This window comes from Lepidothrix coronata, unplaced genomic scaffold (assembly GCF_001604755.1).
Source record: "Lepidothrix coronata isolate B3197 unplaced genomic scaffold, Lepidothrix_coronata-1.0 Scaffold43, whole genome shotgun sequence".
In the NCBI taxonomy this organism is placed as follows: domain Eukaryota; kingdom Metazoa; phylum Chordata; class Aves; order Passeriformes; family Pipridae; genus Lepidothrix; species Lepidothrix coronata.
The window spans coordinates 5,326,132-5,353,372 of NW_016690223.1; the positions used below are offsets into that span (position 1 = coordinate 5,326,132).

At 38.2% G+C, this 27,241-nt stretch overlaps 1 protein-coding gene across 1 annotated transcript; it reads left to right on the plus strand.

Moving 5' to 3' along the window:
* On the plus strand, positions 1–27,241 carry GTF2A1 (general transcription factor IIA subunit 1). The gene is made up of 9 exons (XM_017813824.1): positions 1–318; positions 7,482–7,583; positions 9,274–9,481; positions 11,853–11,917; positions 14,046–14,121; positions 15,125–15,258; positions 16,149–16,469; positions 18,535–18,624; positions 22,720–27,241. Exons 1-9 carry the CDS (start codon positions 289–291, stop codon positions 22,825–22,827), a joined length of 1,134 nt encoding a protein of 377 aa, XP_017669313.1. The 5' UTR covers positions 1–288; the 3' UTR covers positions 22,828–27,241.

A 27,241-nucleotide genomic window follows, 5' to 3' on the forward strand; every position in this document is an offset into this window, starting at 1 on the left:
CGCGGTCTCGCGGCAGCTCTCGCGGTGCCTCGCGCCTTCCCCCCCCCCCCCGCGCGCTCCCCCGCTCGCCGGCCGTTCGCGCAGCGCTCGGCTCGCGCTATATAAAGGGGCGAGGCGGCAGCGCGGCGGCTGCAGCCCCGGGGCCGCGAGCGAGCCCGGCACAGGCCGCGGGGCCGCCCCTCAGCCGGGGCGGGACGCGCGGGCGTTGGGGGGACGCAGCCGGGCAGGTTTATTGTTTTAGGGGCGACTCCCCCCCCGCGGTTGGGGGCGTCCCGGGGGGCTCGGGACATGGCGAGCTCGACTAACACAAACCCCGTGGTAAGGACCGGGTCGGGGGGCGAGGGGGGCCCCGGGGGCAGCGCGGGCGGAGGGGGCCTGCGGGGCCCGCCGCCCCCCTCCCCTGCGCTCCCTTCCCCTCCCGCCGCCCGCCTCGGGCGGTCCCGGCCCCCGGCGGGCAGGGGTGGCGGGGGGCGCGGGGCAGCCTCGCCCCCGCGGCGGAGCCAACTTGTGGCGCCCGGCGGCGGGCAGAGAGCGGCGGCGGGAGCGGGGCGGTGGGAGCGGGGGCGCGGGGCGGAGGCCCGGGGACGGCCCCGCGGGGAGGCCGGGGGTCTGGCGGGCAGGGGAAGGGAAGGAAGGGAAGGGCCGGCGGGCGGGGGGCGCCGCCGGCGGGAGCCGCCCGGCGAAGGGACGAGAGCCGGAGGAGCGCGGGCGCTGCCGCCCGCCCCAAGGCGAGGGGAAGGGGCGCCCGAGCCAGGTTTCGGTTTTGTGGTGTCGGTGGCGGGGAAGCCCGCCCGGGCTCCGCTGGAGCCATTTTATGTTGCTTTGTACGAAGGAGACGATGGTTGAAAAGCACTTATCCCAGCCCGGCCGGATCGGCTAAGCCGGGCGAAAAGCCCTCAACTCCCCTTTGGCGAGCGAGGCAGTATTTATTTTAAAAAGAGAGAAAAAAAAAAAAAAAGCCCCAGACCTGTCCCCCCCCGTTCCCTTCTCGTGCTTTCTGCACCTTGGCGGGTGGCTCGCTGCTGCACTTGTACTCACAGAGGTTTTGCAACAAGCAGTCCCACAGCCCTGCGCTGCCACCGAGCCCCCCCGGCCGCCGCTCCGCTCCCCGGCGCGCCCCCGGCCGCGACCCCCGCCCCGAAGCGCTGGAGGAGACAAACCCGGCGTCCCGGCGGCGGGCTCGGCCCCCTTGTTTGTGGCTCTCAGATCCATCATGGCTTCCCCCTGCCTTTCTGCCTCCCTGCTCCTTGTGTTCCTCCTCCCTGTGGCTGCCCTGTTTATATAGAGCTATTGCCGCTCTCTAATATAGACTCTGCTAGGATGGGAAGGTGCTTTCCAGCCCCACGTCACCGCCTCTCCATTTAAACACCACATCAGCCTTTAAATAGGGAGCGAGCCGCGGAGCGCGGGCTGGGAGGTGCATGCGTCCGCGGCGGAGGCTGTGAGACGGGCGGCTTGTCCCTCGGATCCCAAACGGCCTTTTCCACCGCTTTCTTTTCCCTCCGCGCCGCTCGAGCCCGTCGTTACCGGCCTGCGGGGCGGTGGTGCTTTCTGTCGGCTCCGGCGCGGGCGGGGGTGTATCCCAGCCGATGTAAATGGGCTTTCCTTTGCTTTTACGCATTGTACAAAGACAGTTTTCATCCCCTCCTGCATTTGAATATGTTTACCTTTTTCTTTTTTTTTTTTTTTTTTTTTTTTTTTTTTTTTTTTTTTTTTTTTTTTTTTTTTTTTTTTTTTTTTTCATTTTCTTCTTTGTTCGTTTTTGAGTTTTAGTGGGTTTTTTGATTTTTTTTTTGTGATTATTTTTTTTGTCAGTAGCACGCAGCTTGCACACGTTCCTGTGCTCCTGTAAGGTCTTCGAAGTAGCTTTTCTGCTGCATGGGGAAAGTAGTGTTTAAGCGGTTCTTACCCAGTATATCAAGGAGAGATGTAGTACTTACTTTATGGCACTTTGCCAAGGTCTGACTACAGCTGTCATCCTAAAAGTGATGTTAATATTAGTTTTGTGTATGGATCATGGGCTCCTGTTACTCAATGATTTATGTGCGTTTCTGGTGACTAAGATGTACTAATATTTTATTACAGTCCAGGCAGAGTAGAGGTTTTAGAATTTTCACTAACACTTTGTTTCATTACAATATTTGGTATACTGCAGAATATTACACAAAAGAAAATGCAAAGCATCCTAATTTTCTTTTCCAAATATGAAATTTTACAGACTTGCCTGTGAGTTAGGGTCATGCAACTGCAAAGAAACATCTTTGCTTTGATATTTTGTCAGCTTTTGTATCAGAAAATTTTAGGAAAGTAGTCAGCTGTTACACAGATGATGTGTAAGATGCATACTGAATGTGTGTGATCTGAATCTGTTATTTGTCCTTCTGTTTATAAGCTTCTGGCTTCTTTTTTTTATTGCAAGAAAGGGATCTATTTTTGTGTAGTAAATGAGAGGGTTTGCTTCTCTTTCTTGATCAAGTTAGTACTCAATAGCAAAAAATATATATGTTGCATAATCTCCAGAGTACTTGTAAATATCTTTGACTCAACAATTTACCAAGACTTGCTTTCTCTTGGCTGTATTTCTGTACCGTCCTAAGTTCTGTAAAGTTCTCTTGAAAGGTGTCAGTGTTTGAACATTGTGTTTGGATTAGCAAAAGCCAAGCTTAAAATGAGCCTGCTTCAATTAGGTATGCTTTAGGCTAATTTTTGGTTAAGTACTAAAACCTTGCAATGGTGCTTGGTCAACTTTGTCAAATTCAGGTCTCGATCAATAGCAAAGATCACACTGCTTACCCAAGGGTTGCCAAAGATGAGTGGGAACATTTTGAAATGCTGCAGTCAGGTGGCTTTAGGAGCTGGACTTGGAGCCTAATATGTCAGTAGCATTGCGTAAGCATCCAGTCAAATTTGAATTGCTAGAAATCTGTTCTCCCTAATAAAGGACAAGTATAAATGTAAACAGTTATATGCAGTATCAGATTTTGCAGGTGACAAAAGAAATTTTTTTGCAAAAGTCCACGACAACGTAAAAAAAGCTCAGATTGTAGTGCTTGCATTGTGGATATATACGTTACTTCTTTCTGTGCACATCTTTGATGTAATTGTGACAAGTTACCTTTACAGTGTGCTCTTCTAGCTGCATATGGCCAGCTTACAGCAGTAACTACATGGCCGGTAGGAGGATTAGCAGTGTTTCAGAAGCAACCAGGAGCAAACTGCTGTCAAATGCACAAAGCATGCTGTGGCATATCTCTCCATAACATGTTGGTGATTGGAAACCCAAACTGCTGAAATCCCAAGTGTTGTGATAATAATTACAAAGAATTGCAGTTTTTGTACCCTTGAAATGGAAGGAATGTAGGAAGTGTAAGCCCCCGAAGGCATGTGGTGTTTCTTAAAATAGCTTGCTCCTCAGTTTGGAGTGTGTGTGCATGTGTAGCAGTCTCACCATACTCAGAGTTTTCTTTACAAGATGCATAAGGAAAGTGAAATATAATCATTTCCTTATGTTCCCAGAGGGGGAAATACTAGATTTCAAATCTCTTCTATGTGTTTGTGGTTGTATCTAATAAATCAGGAATTTTAATTGTTGTCTTTTATCTGTAGTAAGTGTTTGGAATAGTGTTTATTGAAGAGTGATTTGAGTATTTTGCTCTTAAAAGAGCTTGAAGTTTACAGCAATGTACTCTTTACGAGGGAGGCACTTTAATATAAACCAGATGAAAACATGATTAATTTAATAGCAATCTTTAAAGTCTCCATTTGTTCTCATTGCTTTCTCTGACTGAATGCGGAAATTTATTGGAAAACTCACCTGCTATCCCATCTTTAGACTTATTCAGGAATTGTATTGCCATGTTTATTTTTTGAGTAAGCAGTGTATGAAAATAATTTTGTCATCCAACTCCAGAGTCTTAGATGGCTTATATAAACAGCTTGAGCATCATATAAATAATTCTTGAAGCCAACACTTAGTGTATATCTAAAACAATACAGTGTGCTTCCTTTTAAAGACTGGAGCTTAAGGCTGTTTTGTAATTTTACTGGGTATGCCTGTTGAGGTAGGAAAAGAGCGTTCTGTGATACTCTTCAAAATTCCACTGTGAATGGCTCTTTAAGGCATTACTGCTCCCACTGTGGAAGATGTTGCATCCACCTGGGTTGGATGCTCAGTTGGAGTGTACAAAAGAGAATGTTTTCAACCAGACAGGATTTTTCTGGGTATTATGTGAATGTGTAAAGATAAAATCAGACACTGTTTCATTATAAGTGTGCAGATACTTTCTTCTCCCTTCCTTTCCTTCTAATCATGTAGCCATGAGTGTATCATGTGATCAGAGCAGCATCTGAAAATTCTGAACCACGTTTAGATCCAGTGCACTGTGTGGCTAATGCAGAGAAGTTCATGCCTGTACAAACTGCTTGTGGGCTTGTTAACATGCAGGGCTCTTGACTCACTGCACCCCTGCAGGACTGTCGTGTTTTGTTTACCTGCTTGCTTTGGTGCTGGAAGTAGTGGAGAAGGATGCTGTGTCAACAATGGCAGAGTGAACACTTGTGCTCTTAACCTGCCTCTCTGCTGTCTTGCTAAGCTAACACCGAACACTAGAAACCCCTATCTGCTTGAATTTGTTTTTTCTCTTATTACACAGGGAATAAAAGAAATTCCCAAGCAGACTGTTGGGCTGTAGAGTCAATTTGTTGTATCTGAATGTTGATATCTTTCTTATGAGGCTTTACAGACTCAGGAGGCTTTGTGAATAAACCTTACAAAAATGCCTGACTGTGGAGAATAGGAGGTATCTACTGGTGGTAATTATTAGGGCCTGTTTGCATAAAATCTGTTTTGTTAGAAAAGTGGACCTAATAGGTGATTTAAAGAGAGAAAGATTAAAGGATAAAATGTGGTCTGCATCCTGCAGGAATTTTTATTGTGATTTCAGGCATACAGGTATTTCTCTTGACTTAAGTAAAGTAACTCATGTGCCCGAGGTTAAGCATGTTTATTTGCAGAGTGTGGTTTTGGCATTAAGAAACAGATGCTTTTAATATAATAAGGAGCAATATATGGAATAGGTTAAGTAGTATTTCTGTGCTAGTTGAATCGCATAAGCTTTATGCAATTTGTTTAATTATAGAAATAATAGGACTTAATGTTATTAAGTAGAACGTCTTTTTGCATCTGTTATGAATTAAATCTAAGTGGAAAAATAATCCTGTTAATGGTGCTTGGTATTTCTAAGTTACTCACTACACAGATTTAAAATATTAGCACTCAAGAGTAGTCTGGCTTTGGAAGTCTGTTTCAATGTCTATAAGCACATTTAATGCAGTATTTGAAGCCTGGATAAGTAAGCATACAGTATGGCATGTTTTGTCTCTTTTGGAGCAATTAAGTTTTGGACATAGGTGCTGTAAATATACAAAAGTAATTGTAAAGGATGGCAAACTTACACTGTTATTTGAAGCCTGAATTTATTTTTTTTTTGAGTGACAAGTAACAGAAGGATGAATTCTAGCATTTCAGTTACTTGATTTGCAGCAGCATGTTTTAAAGCTTCAAAGTGATCAGTAGCATAGAGTGGTATGTTGAGTTTTTTGAGTTTTTTCTTTTTCTGTGGTGTTTTTTGTGGGGGAGGGGGTGATGGTTGGTAAGAAAAATCACTTGAGCGTGCCCCTATGAAAAGTTTGTTTTAAACAGTAAGGACATAATGCACTAAGCAGCCATCACACTGCTTAGTTCCAGATTTCAAATATATTTTTTTATCCCCTTGTAATGTCAATGCATTTCTTTAAAGTTTTTTGATTTTGTTTTTGGTTTCTTTCACACATTTTAAAGCAAAGATATTCAACTTCTTTTTTGTGCTTATTGGCCATTCAGCTTTTTTGTGGACTAGTAAATCATGTGCTGCTATTCTCCTTGCATTATTGTGTAACTTAGGCATAGCATCTCCGTAATGTGTGCAGTCTAATCTTGGGCATGTCTGCAACAAATTCAACACTTCTGGAATGCATTAAGCAACTATACATGCATAAAATAAATGTTTCAAGTGCATGCAGTAAATTTGTGTAGTTCCAGCGCCTCTACACTAACTGCTTGATGCATATTTCCCATGTGTGCATTGGAGGCACAGCTTTCTTGGGGTGCCAAACCCACTGCACCAGTACAGGATGATTGTTTTGCATGTATACAACGTATCTGATGTGTGTGGCATCATTAGGGATTTAAGGAAGCATCATTAAGGAAGTTAGGGAATGGGGTTGAGGAGGTGAGGGATGAGGAGAAAGTTGTAGCTATTTTCAGATCATTTTAAAATTGGTGCATGCCCAGCCCAAGAAGCAGCCTTTATCAGTGACATATATATGGTTCACAGGCTACAGATTGATCAACCCTAATTTAGAGCTCATAGTGCTGCCTTGCAATTATGTAGCACAGATATTTAAACCCAGCCAAAATCCCGTTGAGGTTCTTACATAGGAAGAGACATCTAGCTGTACTGTTTAAGAGGTACAGCACATGCACAATATAATTTTTGTATGGTCCTATGAATTAAATTTTGAGCTTTAATTGATAAGTGTTTACATTCTTTATTTTAAATGGTACCTTCATTTTAAAACAAACAAAATGGCTGAAGTTGGAAGGGACCTTTGGAGGCCTTCTTGCAACCTCCCTGCACAAGCAGGGCCTCCTAGAGCCAGTTACCCAGAACAATGTCCAGGTGGCTTTTGAGTATATCCAGGAATGGAGGCACCAGAACTCCTTTTGGCAACTTACAGTGAACTGATAATTCACTTTATCTTTGATAGTTTAGGCATGAAATCAGTGTAATAGAATAATAACGTATTTGTAGTGCTTTCCCACGAAAACCTTGTAATATAAAAGCATAACTACTGATTGAAAACAGAAATCTGTCTAGCCTAATATCCTGTCTGCAAGAGTTTTTGTAAACAGATGTGTAAGGAAGAACAGAATATGCACGTGAATGCTTCCAGTTTTTTGGGCCTTCAGTGGTTTTCAGCTCAAGATCATTCTGAGCCATATTTGGTACCTGTTAAACTAGCAAGCGCTAACAAGTTTTTTGTCTGTATTTGTCTTAATATATATTGTTTTTGAACTCTTAATGTTCTTTGATGTGTTTTGCACACATGCAAGTATTTTTGCATATTCAGTATCTACATTTGCAAGCAGAAAACAAATTGACTGAATGGAAAACAATCTTCTCTGTTTTGAATTATGTTCCTCATGGCTTGATAACACTTGTGCTGTAGTTATATCACAAGAGGTCATGAGTAGTCCCTTCCATTTTCACCTTGTTTGAGCTGTTCTTGCTTATTTATACCTCTGGATATTTTAGTCACTTGGAGAGATGCAGTGTATTCTGTAATGCAGTTTTCAGAATTTTTTTTATGTGAGGAAATCTTATTTTAAAGTCATAAATTTCTTTCAAAACAGTGCTGACTAGTTATTGGGTTTTTTTAAGCCTAAATTGTACAGGTCTGTTATTGAAGATGTCATCAATGATGTCAGAGAAGTTTTTCTGGATGAAGGAGTGGATGAACAGGTTCTTATGGAACTCAAAACTGTAAGTTGCAACTTTAAAGTTCTTTTTAATAGACTAATACAGCAGTTAGTTTCCAAATCTGGTTACTGTTGTACACAGTAGAAATACTAGTTTTTAGTTAGTTAAGCATTGTATTAATCTGCATATCTGTAGTCCCTTATCATTTGAATTACACTGCCTTATGGAGAGGTTTGCTCACCTTGTTTACTTTCCCTAATCTGGCAACAGCAGGCATCTGAATTCAGTGTTAGTTTGGTCCCCAAAACATTGTATCTTTAAAAAAGGGGAAGATGTTTATTTTAGAGACAGACAGCTCTTAATGTTTCTCGGCAGGGAAAAAAAAAAGGTCTGCTCTGCTTGATGTTTTTGTCTTTCTGAAGAAGAGTTGCATTGTTGGATGCGTTGTCAGATTTTTGCATGTATGGTTTGTGGTTTGCAGAAATCTTGTCTTTTGGCAGGTGGTACATAATAAATCACATTGTATTCATCACACTTTTGTCAAGCTCTTGCATTCAGAATTTTTACACAGAGTGAGGTTGAGCTGTTTTCAAGAGTCCAAAATAAAGGCAGGATGTTAAACCTGAGCTAATGGGTCTTCTGTGGCTTTCTTCAAATTCTTTGAGTGAAAGAAGCCATTTGAAGGGGAAGAGAAAAGACAGGGGGAAAGCCAAAACAAAACCAACCAACCAAAAGAAATAAAGCAAAAGGAAACTGGGAAAGTAGGTCCTGTTTGTCTCAGCTTCTTCAGAGAGTGTAGTGTCCCACACTCACAGTATTCTTGAAGTATTAAAAAATGGATAGAAAAGGAAACAAATTTTGAATTTGACTAGACAGAAACAGGTACAGACTTCTTTCCCATGAGACCATGACCTGTCTTGGTGGAAGTGCAGTGAGCGCTATACAAAAAGCACTTTGGTTTTTGTGACACAGCTGTGTTCAGCAAATGATGTCAGAAAAGACTGAGGAAAGAGACAAGAAGGAAAATGAAGTATTGAAGGGGAAGGGAGCCCTAAGCAGACTTAAGTCATGAGTCCTAGGTGCCTGTAGTCTTTTTGACTCTGATGTATTAGAAATACTTGCATCACTGTCTTTTTGCAAGAACTGCTTTTTTGCATCTGTGACTGTCCTTTGGAGACACATCAGCTGACATAAAGAACTGTAGGGCTGGAGAAGCTGAATTTGATACTGTGGTAGAAACTGTGTAAATGCTTGTAGAGAGGCAGTATCTTAGGTATGCTGGTAGTTTCTGCTGAAATGTGTTACAAGGCAGTAGTTTATAAGCAGCTTTTATTGAGGAGTTCCAAGAAGAAATGTTTTGAGGAAAGCTGTAATAAAGGAATTATTTTTGTGATTATAGAGGTAAGAAAGAATGTAGGGAAGTGGAAAACTTGAAGGCTTATTTAAAGTTACTAGTTTATCTCTATTCGTACTTCTATTAGAGTTGTTATGAATCTTCCACACGTGGAAAAAATAAAGAATATAAAAGCTTGAGCTTGGACTGACAGGAGATATTTAACTCCTTTTCTTAAAACATTACCTCTGTGGAGTTACCTCTCCAGTCTATATTTGCCTAAAGGCTTTTTGAACTAAGTAGGCTGCACAAAATAAACAGTGAAAACAAAATCAATTTTGAATTACTGTCATTATGTTGTTACAAATCCCATTGAGTAAAAATTGTACACAGATAGTTCTCTTTCCTTTTCCAAACTAGCTGTGGGAGAACAAGCTGATGCAGTCCAAGGCTGTAGATGGCTTCCATTCAGAAGAGCAGCAGCTTTTATTGCAGGTGCAACAGCAGCAACAGCAGCAGCAGCAACAGCAGCATCATCACCACCACCATCACACACAACCTCAGCCACAGCAAACTGTGCAGCAACAATCTCAGCCACAACAGGTCCTTATTCCAGCATCTCAGCAAGGTCAGACTTAATCTCTAAACTCTCTGGCAAAAGACTCTGAAGTTAGTCCAACTCCTTAACATATTCTAAATCTAGGACAGGATGGAAACCTTTTAGTCTTTCTATTTGCCTCTATTTAATGGGTCAAGAGAGCTGTCTTGGTAAAAAGTATTTTGGTATTTTGTTTTAAGTAATATTCTTTAGAAGATTTTGGAAAAGCTGAATTTTCTTGGTCTCCTACAACATAACATATTTTGAGAACACATGACTGAAAATTCCATTATCAGCTCTAAGTTCAAGCCAATATACTTGTGCAGTTGGCAGTTTAGTCATGAGGTAAAAAAGTCATTAGGAGCAAATTATTTCAAAAAAACCATTGTCAAGCATAACTCAATACTAGGACATGAAAAATGCTTGTATAATAGTCTGAGTATATATATATAAAAATATATATAGGTATTTTTGTGGTCTTAGAAGTTTGCACATTGTGTAGATGTGGGTGTTCAAGGTGTATTTTAGGTAGCCATAAAAATAAATATTGTTCCTTGTAATTACTGGCCTGTGTATTCCTCATTAATAACTTAAGGAAATTTTTTTCAGCAATTATAATTTTATTTGAAATATAGGAAATATTACTGGATTTAACTGTATATGTGCTGAGTAAGCAAATCTGCCGCCTATGAAAGGCTTGATTGAGTTTTTCAGTGCATTAAGTTTATGACATAAAATATTTATCTGTGGTAGTCAGACTTCAGTCTTTTTATCAGATTTCATGGATCAGAGAACCTATGTTGTCATAGCACAAAAGAGAGATAGGAGTTGATTTCCCACCCTGCCCCTCCAAAAACCAGCCAAAACCCAACCACCATATATTCAACACAGAATACAACTAATGTGACTAGAACTGGTTTTTGTGGCATTTTTTTACCGTGGTGTGGGGTTTTTTTTTGTGGTTGGTTTTGGGCACTTCTTTGTTTTTTTTGGGGAAAAGGGGTTGATATCTTGTTTTTTGTTCTTATAGTACTTTGTGTTTTGGCTACACATGAATCAGTTTTTAATGTTGGGATAAAATTAATTTTGAGATTAAGGCCCCTAAATAAATACCTGCGGTTCCAAGGGCTCCGGGAGTCTCTGCCGAGAGAGGACAGTGGCAGAGCCTGAGGCAGCTGCTCACCGCTCCCTCTGGTGGCCCCTTCGCGGAGGGGCTGCGACTTTGCCAACCTAGGTTCCCTCCACTGACCAGGAGTCCCCTGTGCTCTTGGGCTTTTTCTTAGGGTACAGTAAGATGCTACCTATAGTAACACGCTTAAAGCCAATTTATTGTTGCCAAACGTTGTGGCTTATGAAGAAGTGACAGTGTGGAGGCTAAATGAAATTAGGATATCAGAGCACTTTAATCACAGACATGCAGTTTTATGAATTACTTGACTTCCCTGTTCCATGGTGGAAATGGTAGTTCCTCTCATGACCCGATGCAGTCACAGGGAGAGATCAGAATGATCAATATGGTTATTCCTGCTGTCCTTTGTGTGGTCCTGGCACAGATTCATGAGATTTCATTAAGCTCTTTTGCCCTTCTTGGGTTCCCTGAAACTTGGAAAGATGCCCTCAGATCTTGGTGCAGGGTTGCAGGGCTTTCCACCCCAGAATCTTTTCCAGAAACTCTGTTACCCCTAGTATTCTTAAGTGTCCTTTGTTAGGGTTTTGGATGGAGAATAGCTTGTCAAATTACTGTGCTGTTTTTTACTTTACTGTCACAGCTAATAGCAGCGGCAGCCTGCTTGTACCATAGGCTTAGGCACTTGTTTTTCTGGATGATCAACAGATTGTTTATATAGTTTAGCTGTCTGTTTCCCTTAGCACACCAAAACTGCTTTGTTGTGTGGGACAGGTAGTTGATTGCATTTCATCTACTTCTGCTACACGAAGACAGTGAAAATCATGAGCTAACAGCTATGCTAACTGCTTGTAACTCAAGCTAGCTGCAGCATCCTGTTACTCTTCATCTTACAACAGTCCTCGCTTAAGTCTGTTTTAAGAGTTAACTATTTGCAGTTGATGTTTTTGAAGAACTGTGATATTGGACATCATCAAGTTTATCAACATTTCACTAATACCTTTAAGTTCAGGAATACATTTTAAATCTTACTTTACTTAGATTCAGAGTAGGTAACTGAAGCCCTTGAAATAAGATCTGTAAAGGCAAAGTAGTCATATCACTTCTCAGACCTGCTGTTGTATATTGTCTCGAGAGTAAAAATAAGATCAGAGATTGCTTAATAGTTGTTTTTGTGATGGATGTTTGGGTGATGTTCTTTCTAAGTTACTCTGGCTTGGATGTTATTTTGGGCATACACTGTATTTTTCATTAAACATTGTTTTTTGTTTCCAGCACCTCAGCAGCAGGTTATTGTGCCAGATTCCAAGCTGATACCACACATGAATGCATCAGGCATGGTAAGAAAAGCAGAAGTTTATACAGGCATACACTGTCATTTTGTAAGTTTTTTTGAGTAAATAATAAACATGTATCTGGTATTGGTCATCAGATGCTTAAAAGTAATTTAAGACACACTGCCAAAGCTGTCTGCCATCTTTGAGTTTTGTGGCTGCACTTACAGTCTGGGATCAGTAGTAGTCCATGATGTCAGTTCTGATAACAAATCTAGGACTTACCTTGATCCTGTGCTTTAACCAAAACTTCTTTTTTTAAATCAGAAATTGGAGTACTGTTGGTATACGTGATGATATGCTCTTATAACAACACACCACCACTAACTGATGCAAGCATACCGTATGTGCTAGATGCAGGAAAAACCATTGACTACTCTGAAACTTAAGTTTATCTCAAGTGAGATATGATTTAGCATTTCACATAGATCTTTGCTGGTCACATTAATTTGATTCACCAATTTTGTGACAGTATATAAAGCTGAGTCTGGTCATTTACCCTTTTCTTGCAGTTTATATCTCTAGAGGTTAATTTTAATTATCTTGTCTTGCTTTAAATTCCCTGGCTTAATTAAAAGAAAAATAAATTGTTTGCAAAGCCATAAGAAGAACAGCTAATATAAGTTAAATATGTGTGTTAAGACTAGAATTCATTCCATTCTTACCAGTTCTGTACTGGAAGCCCATGAAACAAAAGTTCATGATGCAATACGTTTTCAAGTGCAACGGCTTGCTTAGCATTCACTTCTTTGTTATCTGCTGATCTTGCTACAGAAAAGAACCTGAACTTTGTTACTTGAATAGCCTGATGTACCCAGAGGCTGAGAGCACATAAACATTCATGTTTTTCTTTTCTGTTTTACAACCATTACAATGGGATTTGTAACTTTTTAAGTCCAACAGTAAAATACTTTTTTTCCTGTCTCAATTCGATCTTGTTGAGGGGTATTGCAAAAATAAGTATGCCAAGCTTTTTAAACTCTACTGCTGTCAAAATGTGGATGAATTGTAGACCACAGGGGACTCCTGTTCAGCAAATGGTCACAATAAATTTGGAAATATTATTTGTGTTTATTAGAAACACTTAAGTTGATATAAAAGAGTGGATCTGACAGACTGTGAATATCTTGGAAGGCAGAGAATAATGAGAGTTTATTTATCTGTCTTTGTCTGGGATGGAGGATGCATAGAAGCACACTTCAGTTTTGCTTGGTAATCTCTAATTTTGGCAGTTGTAACTACTATATTGACCGGCCAGTATGGGAAGATCCTGTTTCTTATAAACAGGAAGTATGCACTCTGCCTAGTAATAAAGTTTAAATCCTTTCAGTAGCAAAGAGTAATCAGCCATGGTTCTCTTATAAAGGGAGGCTTTTCCACAGGCAGCTGAAGTTAGACCCTTGAAATGGAGAGGCCTCTGGAGAAGTCCATTGCCCTCTGCGAGTTAAGGACTTAAAGCAGATTGTTGTGTTTGGAGCTCCCATAATTGTGTTGGAATTCAGTATCCTTGCAGGTTCAAATCATTACCCATTGAAAGTCTTTCACTTTCTCTTTGAATCAGCTGTCTTGAGAGAAAAATTAGTCATTCTGTGAACAGTCAATACACAGTATGCGTGTATTCACTCAAAGGAGCTGCGTTATGTGGACTTGAAGTGCAAATCACTTACAGAATGAAGAAAAGTGCAAACCTGATTACTACTCCCTGTGAAAATGTGACAGGCGAACGTAATCATTGCTTCAGTATCTTACGTTTCTTCAGATTTTTAGGCCCATACCCTTGGCTGCGCTGAAAAAGTGTAACTAAAATTGCCACATGAGCCATGCAGTGTTGTACTGTATTAGTAGATTAGCAGAGAAGGCAGAGGAGAAGAAAAAAAAATCTGCTGAGCTCACAGATAAAACAAGAAAGAAACCACATGGAGTTAGGGTTAGGGTGTGATACTTAGTGATTTTTTTTTTTTTCAACCTTCCTCCTATTAACAAAGAAGGAAAATAATTTTTATAATTAGTATAATGTATGCCAGAAACTGGCAGGCAAAGATTGTAAACAGCAATAAAAAGGTACAGGCAGTACCTTGTGAGATGAAACATTGGCAATAATGTTTGTGGTTAAAAAGCTTTTCTGGTATTTCAGAGTGCTGCAGCTACTGCAGCTACGTTGGCTCTCCCTGCTGGTGTTACTCCAGTTCAGCAGATACTTACAAATTCAGGTAAGATTGAGAACAAACAATAGTTTAGAGAGTGCTTGGGAGGGGGAAAATCTGGGATTTACTTTCTGTTATTTACTGTTAAAAAGCAGAATCGAGGAATCCACCCTTATAGTAGTGGTAGTCCCATCTTTCAGATATACTTAACTATTTTAGTAAATGGGGCTTGACATTTTACTCTGGAGGGAGAACAGGAAATCTGTCTCTGAGGGAAATGTATAATGTTCAAGACTATGTAATTTAATTTCCTTTCTTATTCCACCTTTCTCATTAGAAATGTGAAAAACTAATGTTGGAATGTATCTTAGCTCTTGCTTTTCAGAATTGCAGGCTATTCTCAAAGGTGTGTATGTCTTGGACGTATTTTGTGAAGTGATGAAGGGTAATAAAGCTAAAGGATAATGAAAGGAAATCAAGTACAGGTATTATGGGAGCAGAAAGGAGAAGTGGACAAGAAGTGTAAGGATAGATTTTTTTTTTTCCCAAAAAACAACTGCACATTAATACTGCAAAGAAAGTTATACACAGAGTAATTTTTTGAAATGTAATTGGAAGGAAAAAATTCTGAGGAAAGGACATCATCTTACAGGACCCTGGAAATATCTTGGTGTTAGCAGTGGATAGAATTTTTGCATTGTGAATACCTGTGTATTCCTATTTTTGTTTGATTTGTCTTTCTAGCTGTAAAATCTGTCTTTTGAAACATGAGGTATGTATACAGGTGGGAGCTTTAAAAATGCTATGTTAAAGGATTAGGCTGTGACTTGCAAAAGTATATGCATTTTTGGATTGCATACCTCATGATCATATTTAGATGGTAAACAACCCTATTCTTTGTTTCCGGCACAGTTACTATAGCATAGTATCTTTTCACTGATGAAAGCGAAGCATTTTAATGTTTCTCTCTTTTAATTGTCATTGGTATTCTTCCAGGAAACAAGCTTCTAGACGAAGATCATTTAAAAAGTGAACTTGTACATTTGATTAATTTGATATTTTACTACAGGTCAGATCCTCCAAGTAGTTAGAACTGCAAATGGAGCTCAGTATATAATTCAGCCACAGCAGCCAGTTGTTCTACAGCAGCAGGTCATACCACAAATGCAGCCTGGGGGAGTACAAGCACCTGTTATTCAGCAGGTAAAGGAAAATTTTTGAATAGGTACAGTTGAAAGAAAAAAACCATAGTAATTATTAAAAAGGCTTGCATTTTTATGAGCAAATTGAAATAGAACACAGTCAGAAATGGTATATCTAAAAAAAAATAAAAGTGTGGTGTGGAGTTTCTTTGTGTTTGGTTGTTTGTTTTTAACTGACTCATTTTGAAATGTTGTTTTCAGTGTCACTTTTATTCTTGCCATATACTGACTGGCTGCAGTTTAAAATTTCTCTTGGGCATCTTCTGATGACAATAATTATATTGTGTGCATAATCCTAGTCTACATACTATATGATAAAATTTGATTATTGGTTAAAATTATTTCAAGTCCCATAGCACACAGAAGAAAATACCTAAATTCACACCTTCATGCCCCTTGGTTATTTTAGTAGTGAATACAGTGTGTTTTACAAGGATTTTTGTTCAATTACAAGGACAACTGTGTGTCCAGACTGTAAAAGTATTGAATTTAGCTTAGTGTCACAGTTCTGCAGTTTCAGCATGAATAACAACTTGTAGGGAATTTAAAGTTATATTTTTTTTTATAAAGAATGTTTTTTAAAATTATCTTTCACCTGAATAAAGACATTCCTCTGCTGTGCTTGGAAATCTGTGGTAGTAGTGCTAGTGTTTTACAATGGATAGACAGTAGGTTTTCTCAAATTTATCAATGCAAAATGTAGGAAATGAACACCTACTAGTGAAGAAAGGTATGTGATTATAATTTAAACTATGTATCTGATATAGGTGGAATATTTGTAACTTTTTTCTAATTAGTGCAAGTCAAATTGATATGCCTTGATTGTTTGAGTAAGTGATGTGGTCGTCTGTCATGTTAGCAGCCACAGTACTTGCAATGATATTCCATCAGGTTTTGGCTCCTCTCCCTGGAGGGATTTCCCAGCAGACAGGAGTGATTATTCAGCCTCAGCAGATCCTGTTTACAGGAAATAAAACACAAGTCATACCTACAACAGTGGCTGCTCCTACACCAGCTCAAGCACAGATACCTGCAGCTGGTCAGCAGCAACCACAGCAACAACAGGCACAACCACAAGCACCACTTGTTCTCCAAGTTGATGGAGCAGGGGACACATCATCTGAAGAAGAAGAAGATGAGGAAGAAGACTATGATGATGATGAAGAGGAAGACAAAGAAAAAGATGGAGGCGAAGATGGCCAAGTTGAAGAGGTAAACTGTTATTTCAGAAGACTGGAGCACAGTTGTTTCATTTAAATTTTTTTGTCAACATTTTAAAGAAAAATGTTTCAAATAATACTATATTTCAATACTTTTGAGAGTATAACTTTTATCCTTGTACTTAAGGTTCATTATTTCCTATGTTGAAGTTGTGGAAGTGGTGTGTATTAGTAAAGCACCTTGAAATGCAGCTGAGGAAGGCAGGGGGGACTGTGAGCCGTCATGGATGCCATTTTAAAAACTTTATCAGTAATATTTTTTCATTTCATGGAGAGGTCAGTCATGGAAGTATGAAACCTGCATAAGCAAACAAATAGTCAACTCCACTTGAGACTGAGTGCATAAAAAAGCAAGGTGTTAAGAAGATTGACAAAAAAGAGAGCGTGTATTTAGTTCACTGAGGGGACCAACAAATACGGTCTGACCTGCATCTCACTGGCTATTCCATTGCATTCTGTTACACTAGAAGAAGCTTGACAACTCAAATTTGATTATAAAGCACCTACTAGAAACACATCTGACCTTGATTTAATAAAATCGGTAGATAGGAAAAGGAATGAATTGTTGCATTCTTAATATATGCTTAATTTAGACTTCGAATTTGTTTGGTTATGGACTTAAGCCAGTGGTTCTTAAAAAGTGTGTTGCACCAAAAAGCTCCACAAGAATAAGAAATCTTAAAAAAAGGGGTAGGGGGCAGGTAGGTACTAGTAAGTTAAAAGTACTGATATTTAATCTCTGACAGGAAGCTTGGCACTCCCTAAATCTGTCTCTAAAATGCATTTTGAACTGTCAGATTTCTTCCAGAGTTTTCTACAACTTTTCCAATGATTTTTAGATTCCATTTAAAATGCCAATATGAGCAGTATTTCACAGTAACCCATGCAGGATACTCAGGTCAAACTTGTAAATTTATCGAGGAGTTAAATCAGGTTTTCTGTAGTATATTTACAGTGGCGTGTTAACACTGTTGGGTTCACATTGCTTTTCCGTTATATTGATCAGCATTGATGTCAGTTTGAATGTTTTAAAAGTTGCCTTAGAGGTCATCATGCTTAAATAATAGGTGTTCTTTAACACTTAATGCTAGCATTCTTGAGGAAATTTTTTTTATATGCCAAGATTTCATTATCAACGTGCCAGAGATCTCTTATTTTTGCTTCCTTTGCTCATCAGCAGCTACTTTGTGTGGACTAGTTACTTAAAGGTTTTGAAGTCAGTTAAGCATAGCATTACTTTGAAAGGAATTAGGACCTCTAGTACACTTTCTCTCACTAGCATCTCCTCTGTTTAGCTTATGTACTTGGGAGTAGGTGGGGAAGATGAGGATTGTACAGCAGACTTATTGCTCTGCATTTAGTAGAGGTTGTTTTAGCTTTTGAAGTGTTTGTTATTGACATGGGATGAAAAAATCTTGCTAAATTTCTGCTGGAACAGTGTGTTAGCAGAAAGAAAAAAATAAAATTAATTTTTTAAGGACATGAAAATACATTCTAGAAGGTGTGGAGAAGTTATTTTTCCGTGTGTCTATGCAAGATCATATTAAAGCATTCCCCCCCCTTGTAAAAATTTCCTGTGTATGTTGAAGTCTGTTTTCATTTGTGGTACATCAATTTCATTTGTGGTACACAAATGTGAATAAGCCATGGAGTTTTTATTTTTAAGGGCATCTAGGGAGTGATGTGACTAAAATCACCTTTCCACTGCTTAGATGCTTTAGGAAAATAAAAATCTGCATACTTTTGTGAAGAAATTTTGCAAACATCAGGAGCAAGAATTATTGTGACAGAAGGCTGCAGTGCTCAGAATCTGGCCTGGACACTGGAGTCTCAGTCTAAAACTGGTAACCTTTTTAGGAATAAGGTTAGGAAGGAAATGTATGTACCTCAGCACTCTACTGGAAAGCCTAATATTCCCAACCTCAGATGCATATTAGGTCCTGTAGTTCATAGACATGACTGTAGCCTCATGTAAGTAATCATCTAATAGCTCTGTAATCAAAGTAGGAGCTCTAATCTTGCTAAACATCCTAACTTTTTGCATGTGTTTGTTTCAGGAGCCTCTGAACAGTGAAGATGATGTGAGTGATGAGGATGGACAAGAACTGTTCGATACAGAAAATGTTGTTGTGTGCCAGTATGATAAGGTAATCTTTACAAAACAGAATCCAAGAGTTCTACTTTCTCTGTTCTTCCTATCAAGTAATAATTTTTTAAGTAGTATCTTTGTGACTGTTAAGTACAGGTAGATCTGTAAAGATTATAGTATGATTGGAAAGAATGACTGTTTTTAAAACAAGTTTATGTGGCATGTTTTTACTAAACTTGGTAATGAGTAAAGCTTGGAAAAATTTGGCTGCATTTTATTTTTCTTCATCATGTCTTTTTGTGCCCTTTAATGAAAAGGAAAGGCCTCTGGGCTCAGGAGAGATGAACTGTTATAACTTTGTACATTTATTGTGGCTACGAATAGAAAAAGTAGCATTAGGATTTAGACTTCTGGAAAACTGTTCCTTGATCACCAAAAATGCCTCTTCTGGATGATAGAGTAGTTACCAGAGGAGAATGTTCTTTCTGTGTTATGCATTGTGCTATACAAAATGGCAATACGGAATGTTTGTGCTTGTTTTGCTTTGAATTCTGCTGAACTATCTTGCCTCCTCTGGAATTAGTAAATTCTTGCATGTTTTCCCTGGAATATACAAGGATTCATCTGTGCCTGGAACTTTTAAAAGTGTGTCTAGAGGATATCAGACACCTTTTGGCTGAGGTAATATGCGGAAAGATTATTCAGTGTGGATTTTCTTTCTTTTCCTATGCTAGATTAATGGGACTACGATAAATAAGGATCCTTTTTAAAGCAGAAAAAAAGCCGTAAGCCTGTTGAATAAAAACTCCTATGTTTTAAAGAATGACTGTACTAGAAAATCTTCAGTGATGCCCAAATTCTGCTTAGACTTGCCATCAGATTCAACTGAGAATTGAAGACACAGAAAAGTGGTATCAGTATCTACATCCCAGCCATCTGTCTCCTCCAGACTGTAATCCAAAACTCTTTGGTTTGAGGCAATTTGTAAGGATAGTAAGGGATCTCAGAATAGCAGTCAGGAAAGCTTGTTGGGAGCTGCTGAAGCTGAGTGACAGGAACTGCTCTGAAATCCTCACCGTCTTAAAAGAATGGGAACTCAGTAGGGGATAGTGTCCATCATTAACCTCCAGTGCCACATGTTCTGAAAGGACTTCATCTCTTATCAAGCAATCATTGATTTGTTTGTTTCTAAACTACACAGGATCAGCTCAGATCTGAGCAGAGATCCCTCCTGCCCAGCATCGTGAATCAGCTGATAGTGGATGCCTCTGGAACTATGAGATAAGGGCAGAGAGGTAGCAATGCTCATGTAGAGAGCATTTTACTGTCCTTCTGTAAACTGTCTCTTGAGAAAGAGATAGTGGCGTCTTATCAATGACCAGCGGAGAATTCTTTCCTTTATTTGTCAGAAATTATTTTGATTATGTTTGAATCCTTGAAAACTTTCTTATGACAAGAAGTTTCATACATGTATTGTGTGATGTGTGGAGAATCACGTAGTTTTTAAACCCGTTAGTTTCATATAATACCCCTTAGTTCTAAACAGTGTTGCCTTTTTGTTTTCTTGGTGTCGTTTATGGTATTGCAGACCATCATAACCCTCCTCAGTCATCTCTTTGCAATCAGAGCTACCCTTTGCTTTGTTATTTGTACAGGTGTTCAAACATTTAATTGTTCTTACTGTCATTCTCCAGATGTTTTATTTTTCTGTATCTTATTTGGTAAGGGTAGATAAAGTTGAGAGACGATCAGAGCTATTAGTAGCACAGGTGAACCTTCCATTTATCAAGTGGTGTCTCAGTGTTCTGCAATAATTCTTGTATGCTTTTGGCCCTGCTGAACACAGAGCTGATATTCTCGTGGAAAAGTCTTAGAACATTGGGATCTCATATCTGACTTAATTGTTAACTCAAACCCATCATTTTTATTGTCCATGTAAATTGAAATAATTTTTTTCCCTTGTTACTGCCTTCATGTACATTGAATGCCACCACTGTTTTATTACACGAGTAAGGACAGTAACATTGTTCTGCAGCTCTTCAGTAGCTGTTCTTTTGTATCATCAATGACGTTTTGTCATTTTCCAGATGCTTAGTGAATTCTTAAACTGCAGACTCCAGCCAGCACAAACTTTTGCTGAAATGATCTCATTTCACTGTAAAAACAATGTTCTTACCCTCGTTTTCCCATTTTTATTCAGTTATTTATCCATCTGAGGATCTTCCTTCTTACCTCATGGCATCTAAAATGCTTCTGGTGAGGGTTTTTTGTTGAATGCCATTCTGTAGAGCAAATAGCATATATAAGCCAGACCTTTCCTTGTTCATTTATTTGCTGACTTTTGCCACTGACTTCTTTTTTTTACTTTTTTTAGCTTAAAGTGAGAACAGACCAAGCAGTATTACTAATAATTAATTGAGTGATATGGTCATATCTGTGCTGGTACTACTTTACTGTTGCTACAATGCTAAGAGTAGATGGGGAGACTTCTTATGCTTAATGAAAATTGCAGAAGGATTTTCTGGTTTTATACCTTTGTAAAATTTTCTTAACTTTTTCTAGACAGGCTTAATTACATTTTTGTTTTGTCTGTGAAAGTTTATTGTAATCTTTCCTCTTTTGGACAGCATTTCAGCTTTGTTAAAGTTCTTTGAGTATCTTGTACTGCTACTTAATTGTACTGATGATCTTTTGCTCTTTCTGATGACATTTTTGGTGGATGACAAGTATTTGTCTGCTCTACTCTTACAGTATGTGATGGTTTTTTTGTTTTGTTGGGTTTTTTTAATTATTTTTTCCCCAAAAGTTTGCTCCTTGAACTTTAGACTGAGTTTTGTTCAACTTCCTTTAGTTTTAAATTAAACCTATAGTTTGGACATCAGGAGGAATTTCTTCGCAGGAGGGGTTGGTAAACATTGGAATGGGGTTTTTTTGGTTTTTTTCTGTCCTAGTATTTCTTGGGCTGTTGCAATTAGTTGAAGTCATCTCCCAGGTTAATCTTACAAACTTGTTTTAAACAAAGCCTTAAAGGGGCCAATATTTTAACTGGAAAGACTATAGCTTAAAGCTGAAGCTTCAGGCCTCATTCCCAATACTGACGATACTACTTTTCTCATTGATTCTTTCCAATGAGAGTTGGAATGTAAATCATGGAACAGACTCGCTGTTAAAGAGTGATTTTACAATATAACACTACTATGTATAGAATCATAGAATTGCTTACGTTGGAAAAGACCTCTAAGGTCATAAAGTCCAACTGTTAACCCAGCACTGCCAAATCCACCACTGAAGCATGTCCCTAAGTGCCATATTTACATGTCTTTTAAATCCCTCCAGGAATGGTGACTTAACCATTTCCTGGGGCAATGTTCCATGTTCCAATGTTTGACAATGGTTTTTGTGGAGTTTTTCCTAATATCCAATCTAAACCTCCCCTGAAGCAACTTGAGGCCATTTTCTCTTGGCCTATCACTTGTTACGTGGGGGAAGAGACCCTCACCTTGTTTTGTACCATAGAGATTTTCAGACTAAAAACCTTGTAAATGGTCCACTTACCTTTTAACCCAAACTTAACTTTCAGAAATCCAGAGTCAAATGCTTCAGATAAGAAGTGGAATGTTTAAGTAGGCATGCTATCTATATATACATAACCTAAACTAGTTTTCATGCAGAAGTTAGTTAAGAGGTACAAATAATGAAACTTAGTGTTTTAGCGTTTCAGGGCTGTTTTAAAACATCAGTCTTTTTGTTACAGTGGTTGAAATAAGAATTTCTAGCTTTCAAGTAGAGTTTCATGGCTGTTGTAATCAAAGATAATCAAATTAAAGCATCAGAGGTGGATATATCTTTATTCTTCTTTTCCAGCAACCTGTAAAAATGTGCTTTATGCTTTGGATTTTGAAGTGTCTCTGTGCTTGCATGGTTTTGTGACAGTTGCTGCCACTGATAAAAAAAACAAAACCAGAAAACACTGATATATGCATAATTAGGTTTTGTTTTTCATACCTAAGTGCACAATTGATTTTCAACATACTTATAATAACTTAGTAATGTATGTGTAATAGTTATTCCATCTTTTCCTGCCCTTATAATTATACATTATTACCCATTTCTGATGCAGAGTAATAGTTCAACTTTTTCCATCTGTTTTTAGATTCACAGAAGTAAAAACAAATGGAAATTTCATCTCAAAGATGGCATCATGAATCTTAATGGAAGAGATTATGTATTTTCCAAAGCCATTGGGGATGCAGAATGGTGAAGTTTTAAAAGACAAAACAAAACAAAAGAACTCCCTGTAAAAGGAAAAAAATCAAAAGCAGGAAAGGCTGAGACTTGGATGTGTACTCCAATCAAAATGTGTGTCTGCACATCAGAAATAAACAAAAGTATTGGAACAAAGGTAAAATGTGGCAACAAAGACACTACTTCAGATGAGCAAGCCATGGACTGTAGCAGCTATAGCATTGTCTGGGAGCTGGTTTTGTGTGTTAGGAATACCTTAATTATCAATTCTACATACAGGTACCTACAGCTGGTATTTAGCATGTAAGGCTTTGTCCCCCTCCCCCTTGACTTCAGATTTTAAAATACTTCTTCCACTGATTGAAGGAACTATTCCCTTTAATAGATTATTAATCTGAAAATGCTTATTGTGTGTACAAATCTTTGCTTTGAACACTTCCTTTTGGTAGTGAGGATGGTCAGAATGTTACTTAAACTGCGTGCAAGCTTTGTACAGAAGGGTAAGACTTAAGGTGTTAAATTTTAAATAACTTGTATAAGGAAAATATTTTTAATTCTGATATGCTCATTAATTATTATATCTATTTGTTGTTTTCAATGCAGTTCCCCATAAACAGGCTGTTGTTCCTAGCAGTTACAAAATGGTAAAATGATCACTTATATTTCAAAATTATTTTAATTTCATGCGATAGATTTTTTAGGGCTTCATTTTTCAATTTCTAGGCACCTGTAGGTCCTCCCTGATGAAAGATTGCTTAACTTGTTAATTATATTCTTGCTGTTTGGTGGTGGTTCAGCATCACTGAACTGAAACAACACAGTTTCTTTTCCATTGATTCTTTTTTTTTAATTATTTTTTTTCTTAGGAAGGGTTTGGAGACTTTTTGAATCAAGTGTAGGTAATGCCATAATAGATGCATTCCTTTATCTTCTTACTATGTGTGTAGTCCACACATCCACAAATAATTCAACAGACCACAGGAATGACTAGATTTTTTATATAGAAAATTGTATAAAAATTCTAACTTCCTGGCTGCAACTCTTAATCAAGGATCTGCTTTACTAAAAAGTATCGCCAAAAGTTACCTGCCGCAGTTAATCTCTCTAAAGTTTCCAGATGGCATGTAATTTCATTTGAGAACACAAATTTTGTTAGAGTATCTTCAGACTGTCTTGGTAACAGAAAATCAAGCGGTCGGATGCACTAAACCTTGTGTAGTCACTTTTTCACTTGCCTTTTTTATTATTGTTTGTTTGGTTGTTTTGGTTTCGTTTTGTTTGTTTTTTTTTTAAATTTGTGAAAAGCAATGAAGTTGTTCCTCCCCTCCTTCCCTTCCTCTCCTCAGAAGGTGAACGACTTGTCTTTGTGCATAGGTCATTCTTGCAAACCCTGCTTTTGCAAATGCAGTTACTTTTGAAAAAGGAGAGGGAATGGGCATTATACTTCAGAAACTCACCATTTCAAAAACCATTTTGTGTTTCATTGGGTGCTTGGAAAGATTATGAAAAAAGAACATAGCAAAGATAATTTTCAGTAAATTAGGGAAGACTTTGAGAAGCAGACATGAATTCTGATTTTTGCTTGAGAATGAAACTTTTAATGAATGAATCATTTAACAAAGTCACAAGCATATTTTAGCAGTATGTAACTTTTATTCACTCTTATTTATTTGCCTCCAAGTGCATTTGTAGTCTCAATAGTACATAGAAAAATCACAACAAATTGTAAAGAGGTTCTTTTGCTGTGATTTTGTACACCTGTGTTCTCATTGATACAGACTGAAACTGCCTGTAGGCTATGTCTAGAGCCATGTGGTTGTTAGAAAGTCATCTACGTTCATAAGCTTTATGACAAGTTAATTGATGATTCTTCTAATTAATTCTTTATTAGTAGAATCATCATTTAGAGTGCATTTTTAGCTTGAGGCTTCAAGGTATCTCAAACTGATCAGTGTTTGCTTTCTTCTGAACAAAGCAGATATTTTATTTTTTTTACCACTGTTGACACTTCTATGTACAACTGCAAGGAAATCAATAATATACCAACTAATTCCTTCTCTCACCTTTTCCATGTCTGTTACCAGTAAGTCTTAAGTAGCGGACTTCAGAAAAATTCCCATAATGCTGCACAGCCAAACCAATCAAAGGAAAAAATATCCGTTTAGTTATAGATTCCTTTTTGTACTACTGGAACCCAGATCAATTGTACAACACTTTGTTTTCATACGTTTTAATTATATTTTTCACCCACATACATATGCTAGAAACTGCATCGCCTTTCTATTTATTTTTAAGGGGTAGCTGAACTTTAAAGGTAATTAAGCTTAGTCTGTTCTGAAGGATGTTAGAAGCTTTCTGAACTTGCACAGTCTCTTGCAAGCTAATTGTATGGTATGCTTTTCAGATAAGTTTTGTCTTCAAATACAAGTATCTGTGAAGTTTTGGGAAAGCCAGTCAGACCATGCACATACCAATCTGTGCTCTTATCGCTACATCAAGTGTTCCTTTTTTTAAATCAAAAAGCATGTTTAATTTCATTTTATTGTAGCAGCTTGCTGTAAGAATGTAGTTTGCTTAATTTTATTATTGTACTTGAATTTTTAATCATGGTTTTAACAATATAACTGAACAGACCATTTCATTAGGTTCAAAAGAGACCATTCCTTTCAGAGGGCAAGGGATTCTCATGTTCATAGTTATTAAATGAATTTTTCCCCCTTTTAGAAATAGCTTTTTTTGTTGTTGTTGTTGGGTTTTTTTCAATTTAAATAGTTCAGTATTAATGGAAACAATTAATGGTTTCAAGAGGGCTTATGTTAAAATTTGCACAGATAATGGAGCACCTTTTTATGATAGAAAAAAATGGGGAAAGATAATTTCATAATTATAACCATGATGGCTGGTGGAAACTTGTAGAGCAACTGGGCAAAATTGAGTCTTGTGCCTTTTCAGTTTGCAGAATACCTGTTTTGCCAGTATGACAATACTTTTTTTGATTCCTGAGAGAGTAAATTTCCTGCAGTGCTTCAATCAGAAAAGCAACTTTTTTGCTCTAGTTCTGTTGGGTTTTAGTGTGTGCAATTATTTAAAAACATCTAAGTGGAAGACAAATTGAAATATGTTTTCTTTTAAGAAGATAATAGAGAATTTAGTCACATAAGGAACTTTATATTGGACTATTTAAATAAAATATGTTTTTATTCCCCCTCAGTTGCTGGATAGCGACAAGATTTCTTTGAGGCTTCATACTCCTTGTTTCCTGCATTGTACTCACAAGTTGCATTTGAACATCATTAAGTTTCCAAAACACTGTTTAAAGTGATAATTGTGGTCCGAATTTATTTCCAAGAATGATATGTGATTCCGAAGCACATTTTCTAGAAGAGAGCAAAAAACATGTTGTGTCACGTAACAGGTTTTTTATAAATGTTTTCTTATCTCTCTGCTGCACAATTAGGAGTGTTAAAGTAAACTTCATTGAGTCTGTGAAAATAATTCCACCACTTGACAGTTAGCAGTAATTATGTCACCACATAACACTACCAGAGTAAAGTTTCTTAATTTCAGTGAAGGAGTTAGAGACCTTGTTAACTAAAGTTCATATTGATTCAGTCTCTTCAATTTGTAAAAGCTCCTTTAAAAACAATAAAGCCCCTCAAAATTTCCCCCAATGCAAAAGCTTCCTAATAGAATGCAATAAGATGTCCAGGAAGTGAACAATGGTTTTACGGTAACACACACTGGATTGATACTGGGCTGCCTTACACAGCATTGTGGAGTTTACTGTGTGCCATCCCACCCCACCCACACCCCCCGGCTGAGATTAGAGTTCTCAGACTTTGAGATCAGTGACTATACAAGATGAAGAAACTTGCATATTGTTCTGTATTGGTGTCTGGCATTTAAAGTCTCGTTTTTCCCATTGCTGTGATTGGTTGGGAAATATGTAAAAACCAGTACATTGGTTTCCATGTTGTCTACTTTTTTCAGGCAGTTCATGCAGTGTGTTTTTTAATTATTATTTGGTGGATTAGACGTTGTGAAACAAAAGGAGCTTTTTTAAACAGGAAGAACTACCTTGGGTTAGCTGTATGTACAGTCATCCAATGAGACATGTTCCAGAGTGCATAGGGTACCGGTAGATTATGGAGAGGGGGACTATCCTTTTTTGCTGTTCTGAGCTACTATTGTCAACTGCTGTTGTACATATACTGTTATGTGTAAGGGGGTAAATATATTTATTATGTTTGTAAAATTCATTCTGTACAATTGCAGATCAAGGTTGCTCCTCTGTGATATACAGGATATTATGTTTCAAAGGCCATGCTTGGAATACGATTAGAGAACTTAGTATTTTGATGTACTAAGACCTATTTTAAGTTTAATATTTTGCCTTTGCAAAAACTTTAATTAAAGATGTTATTTAAAAA

Bases quoted from the DNA above. Each gene is read 5' to 3' on its own strand.
- GTF2A1 (XM_017813824.1), top strand. From the start codon at position 289: ATGGCGAGCTCGACTAACACAAACCCCGTG. The intron at 7,584-9,273 runs GTAAGTTGCAAC...TTTCCAAACTAG, and splicing joins TTCTTATGGAACTCAAAACT to CTGTGGGAGAACAAGCTGAT. The intron at 14,122-15,124 runs GTAAGATTGAGA...ATTTTACTACAG, and splicing joins GCAGATACTTACAAATTCAG to GTCAGATCCTCCAAGTAGTT.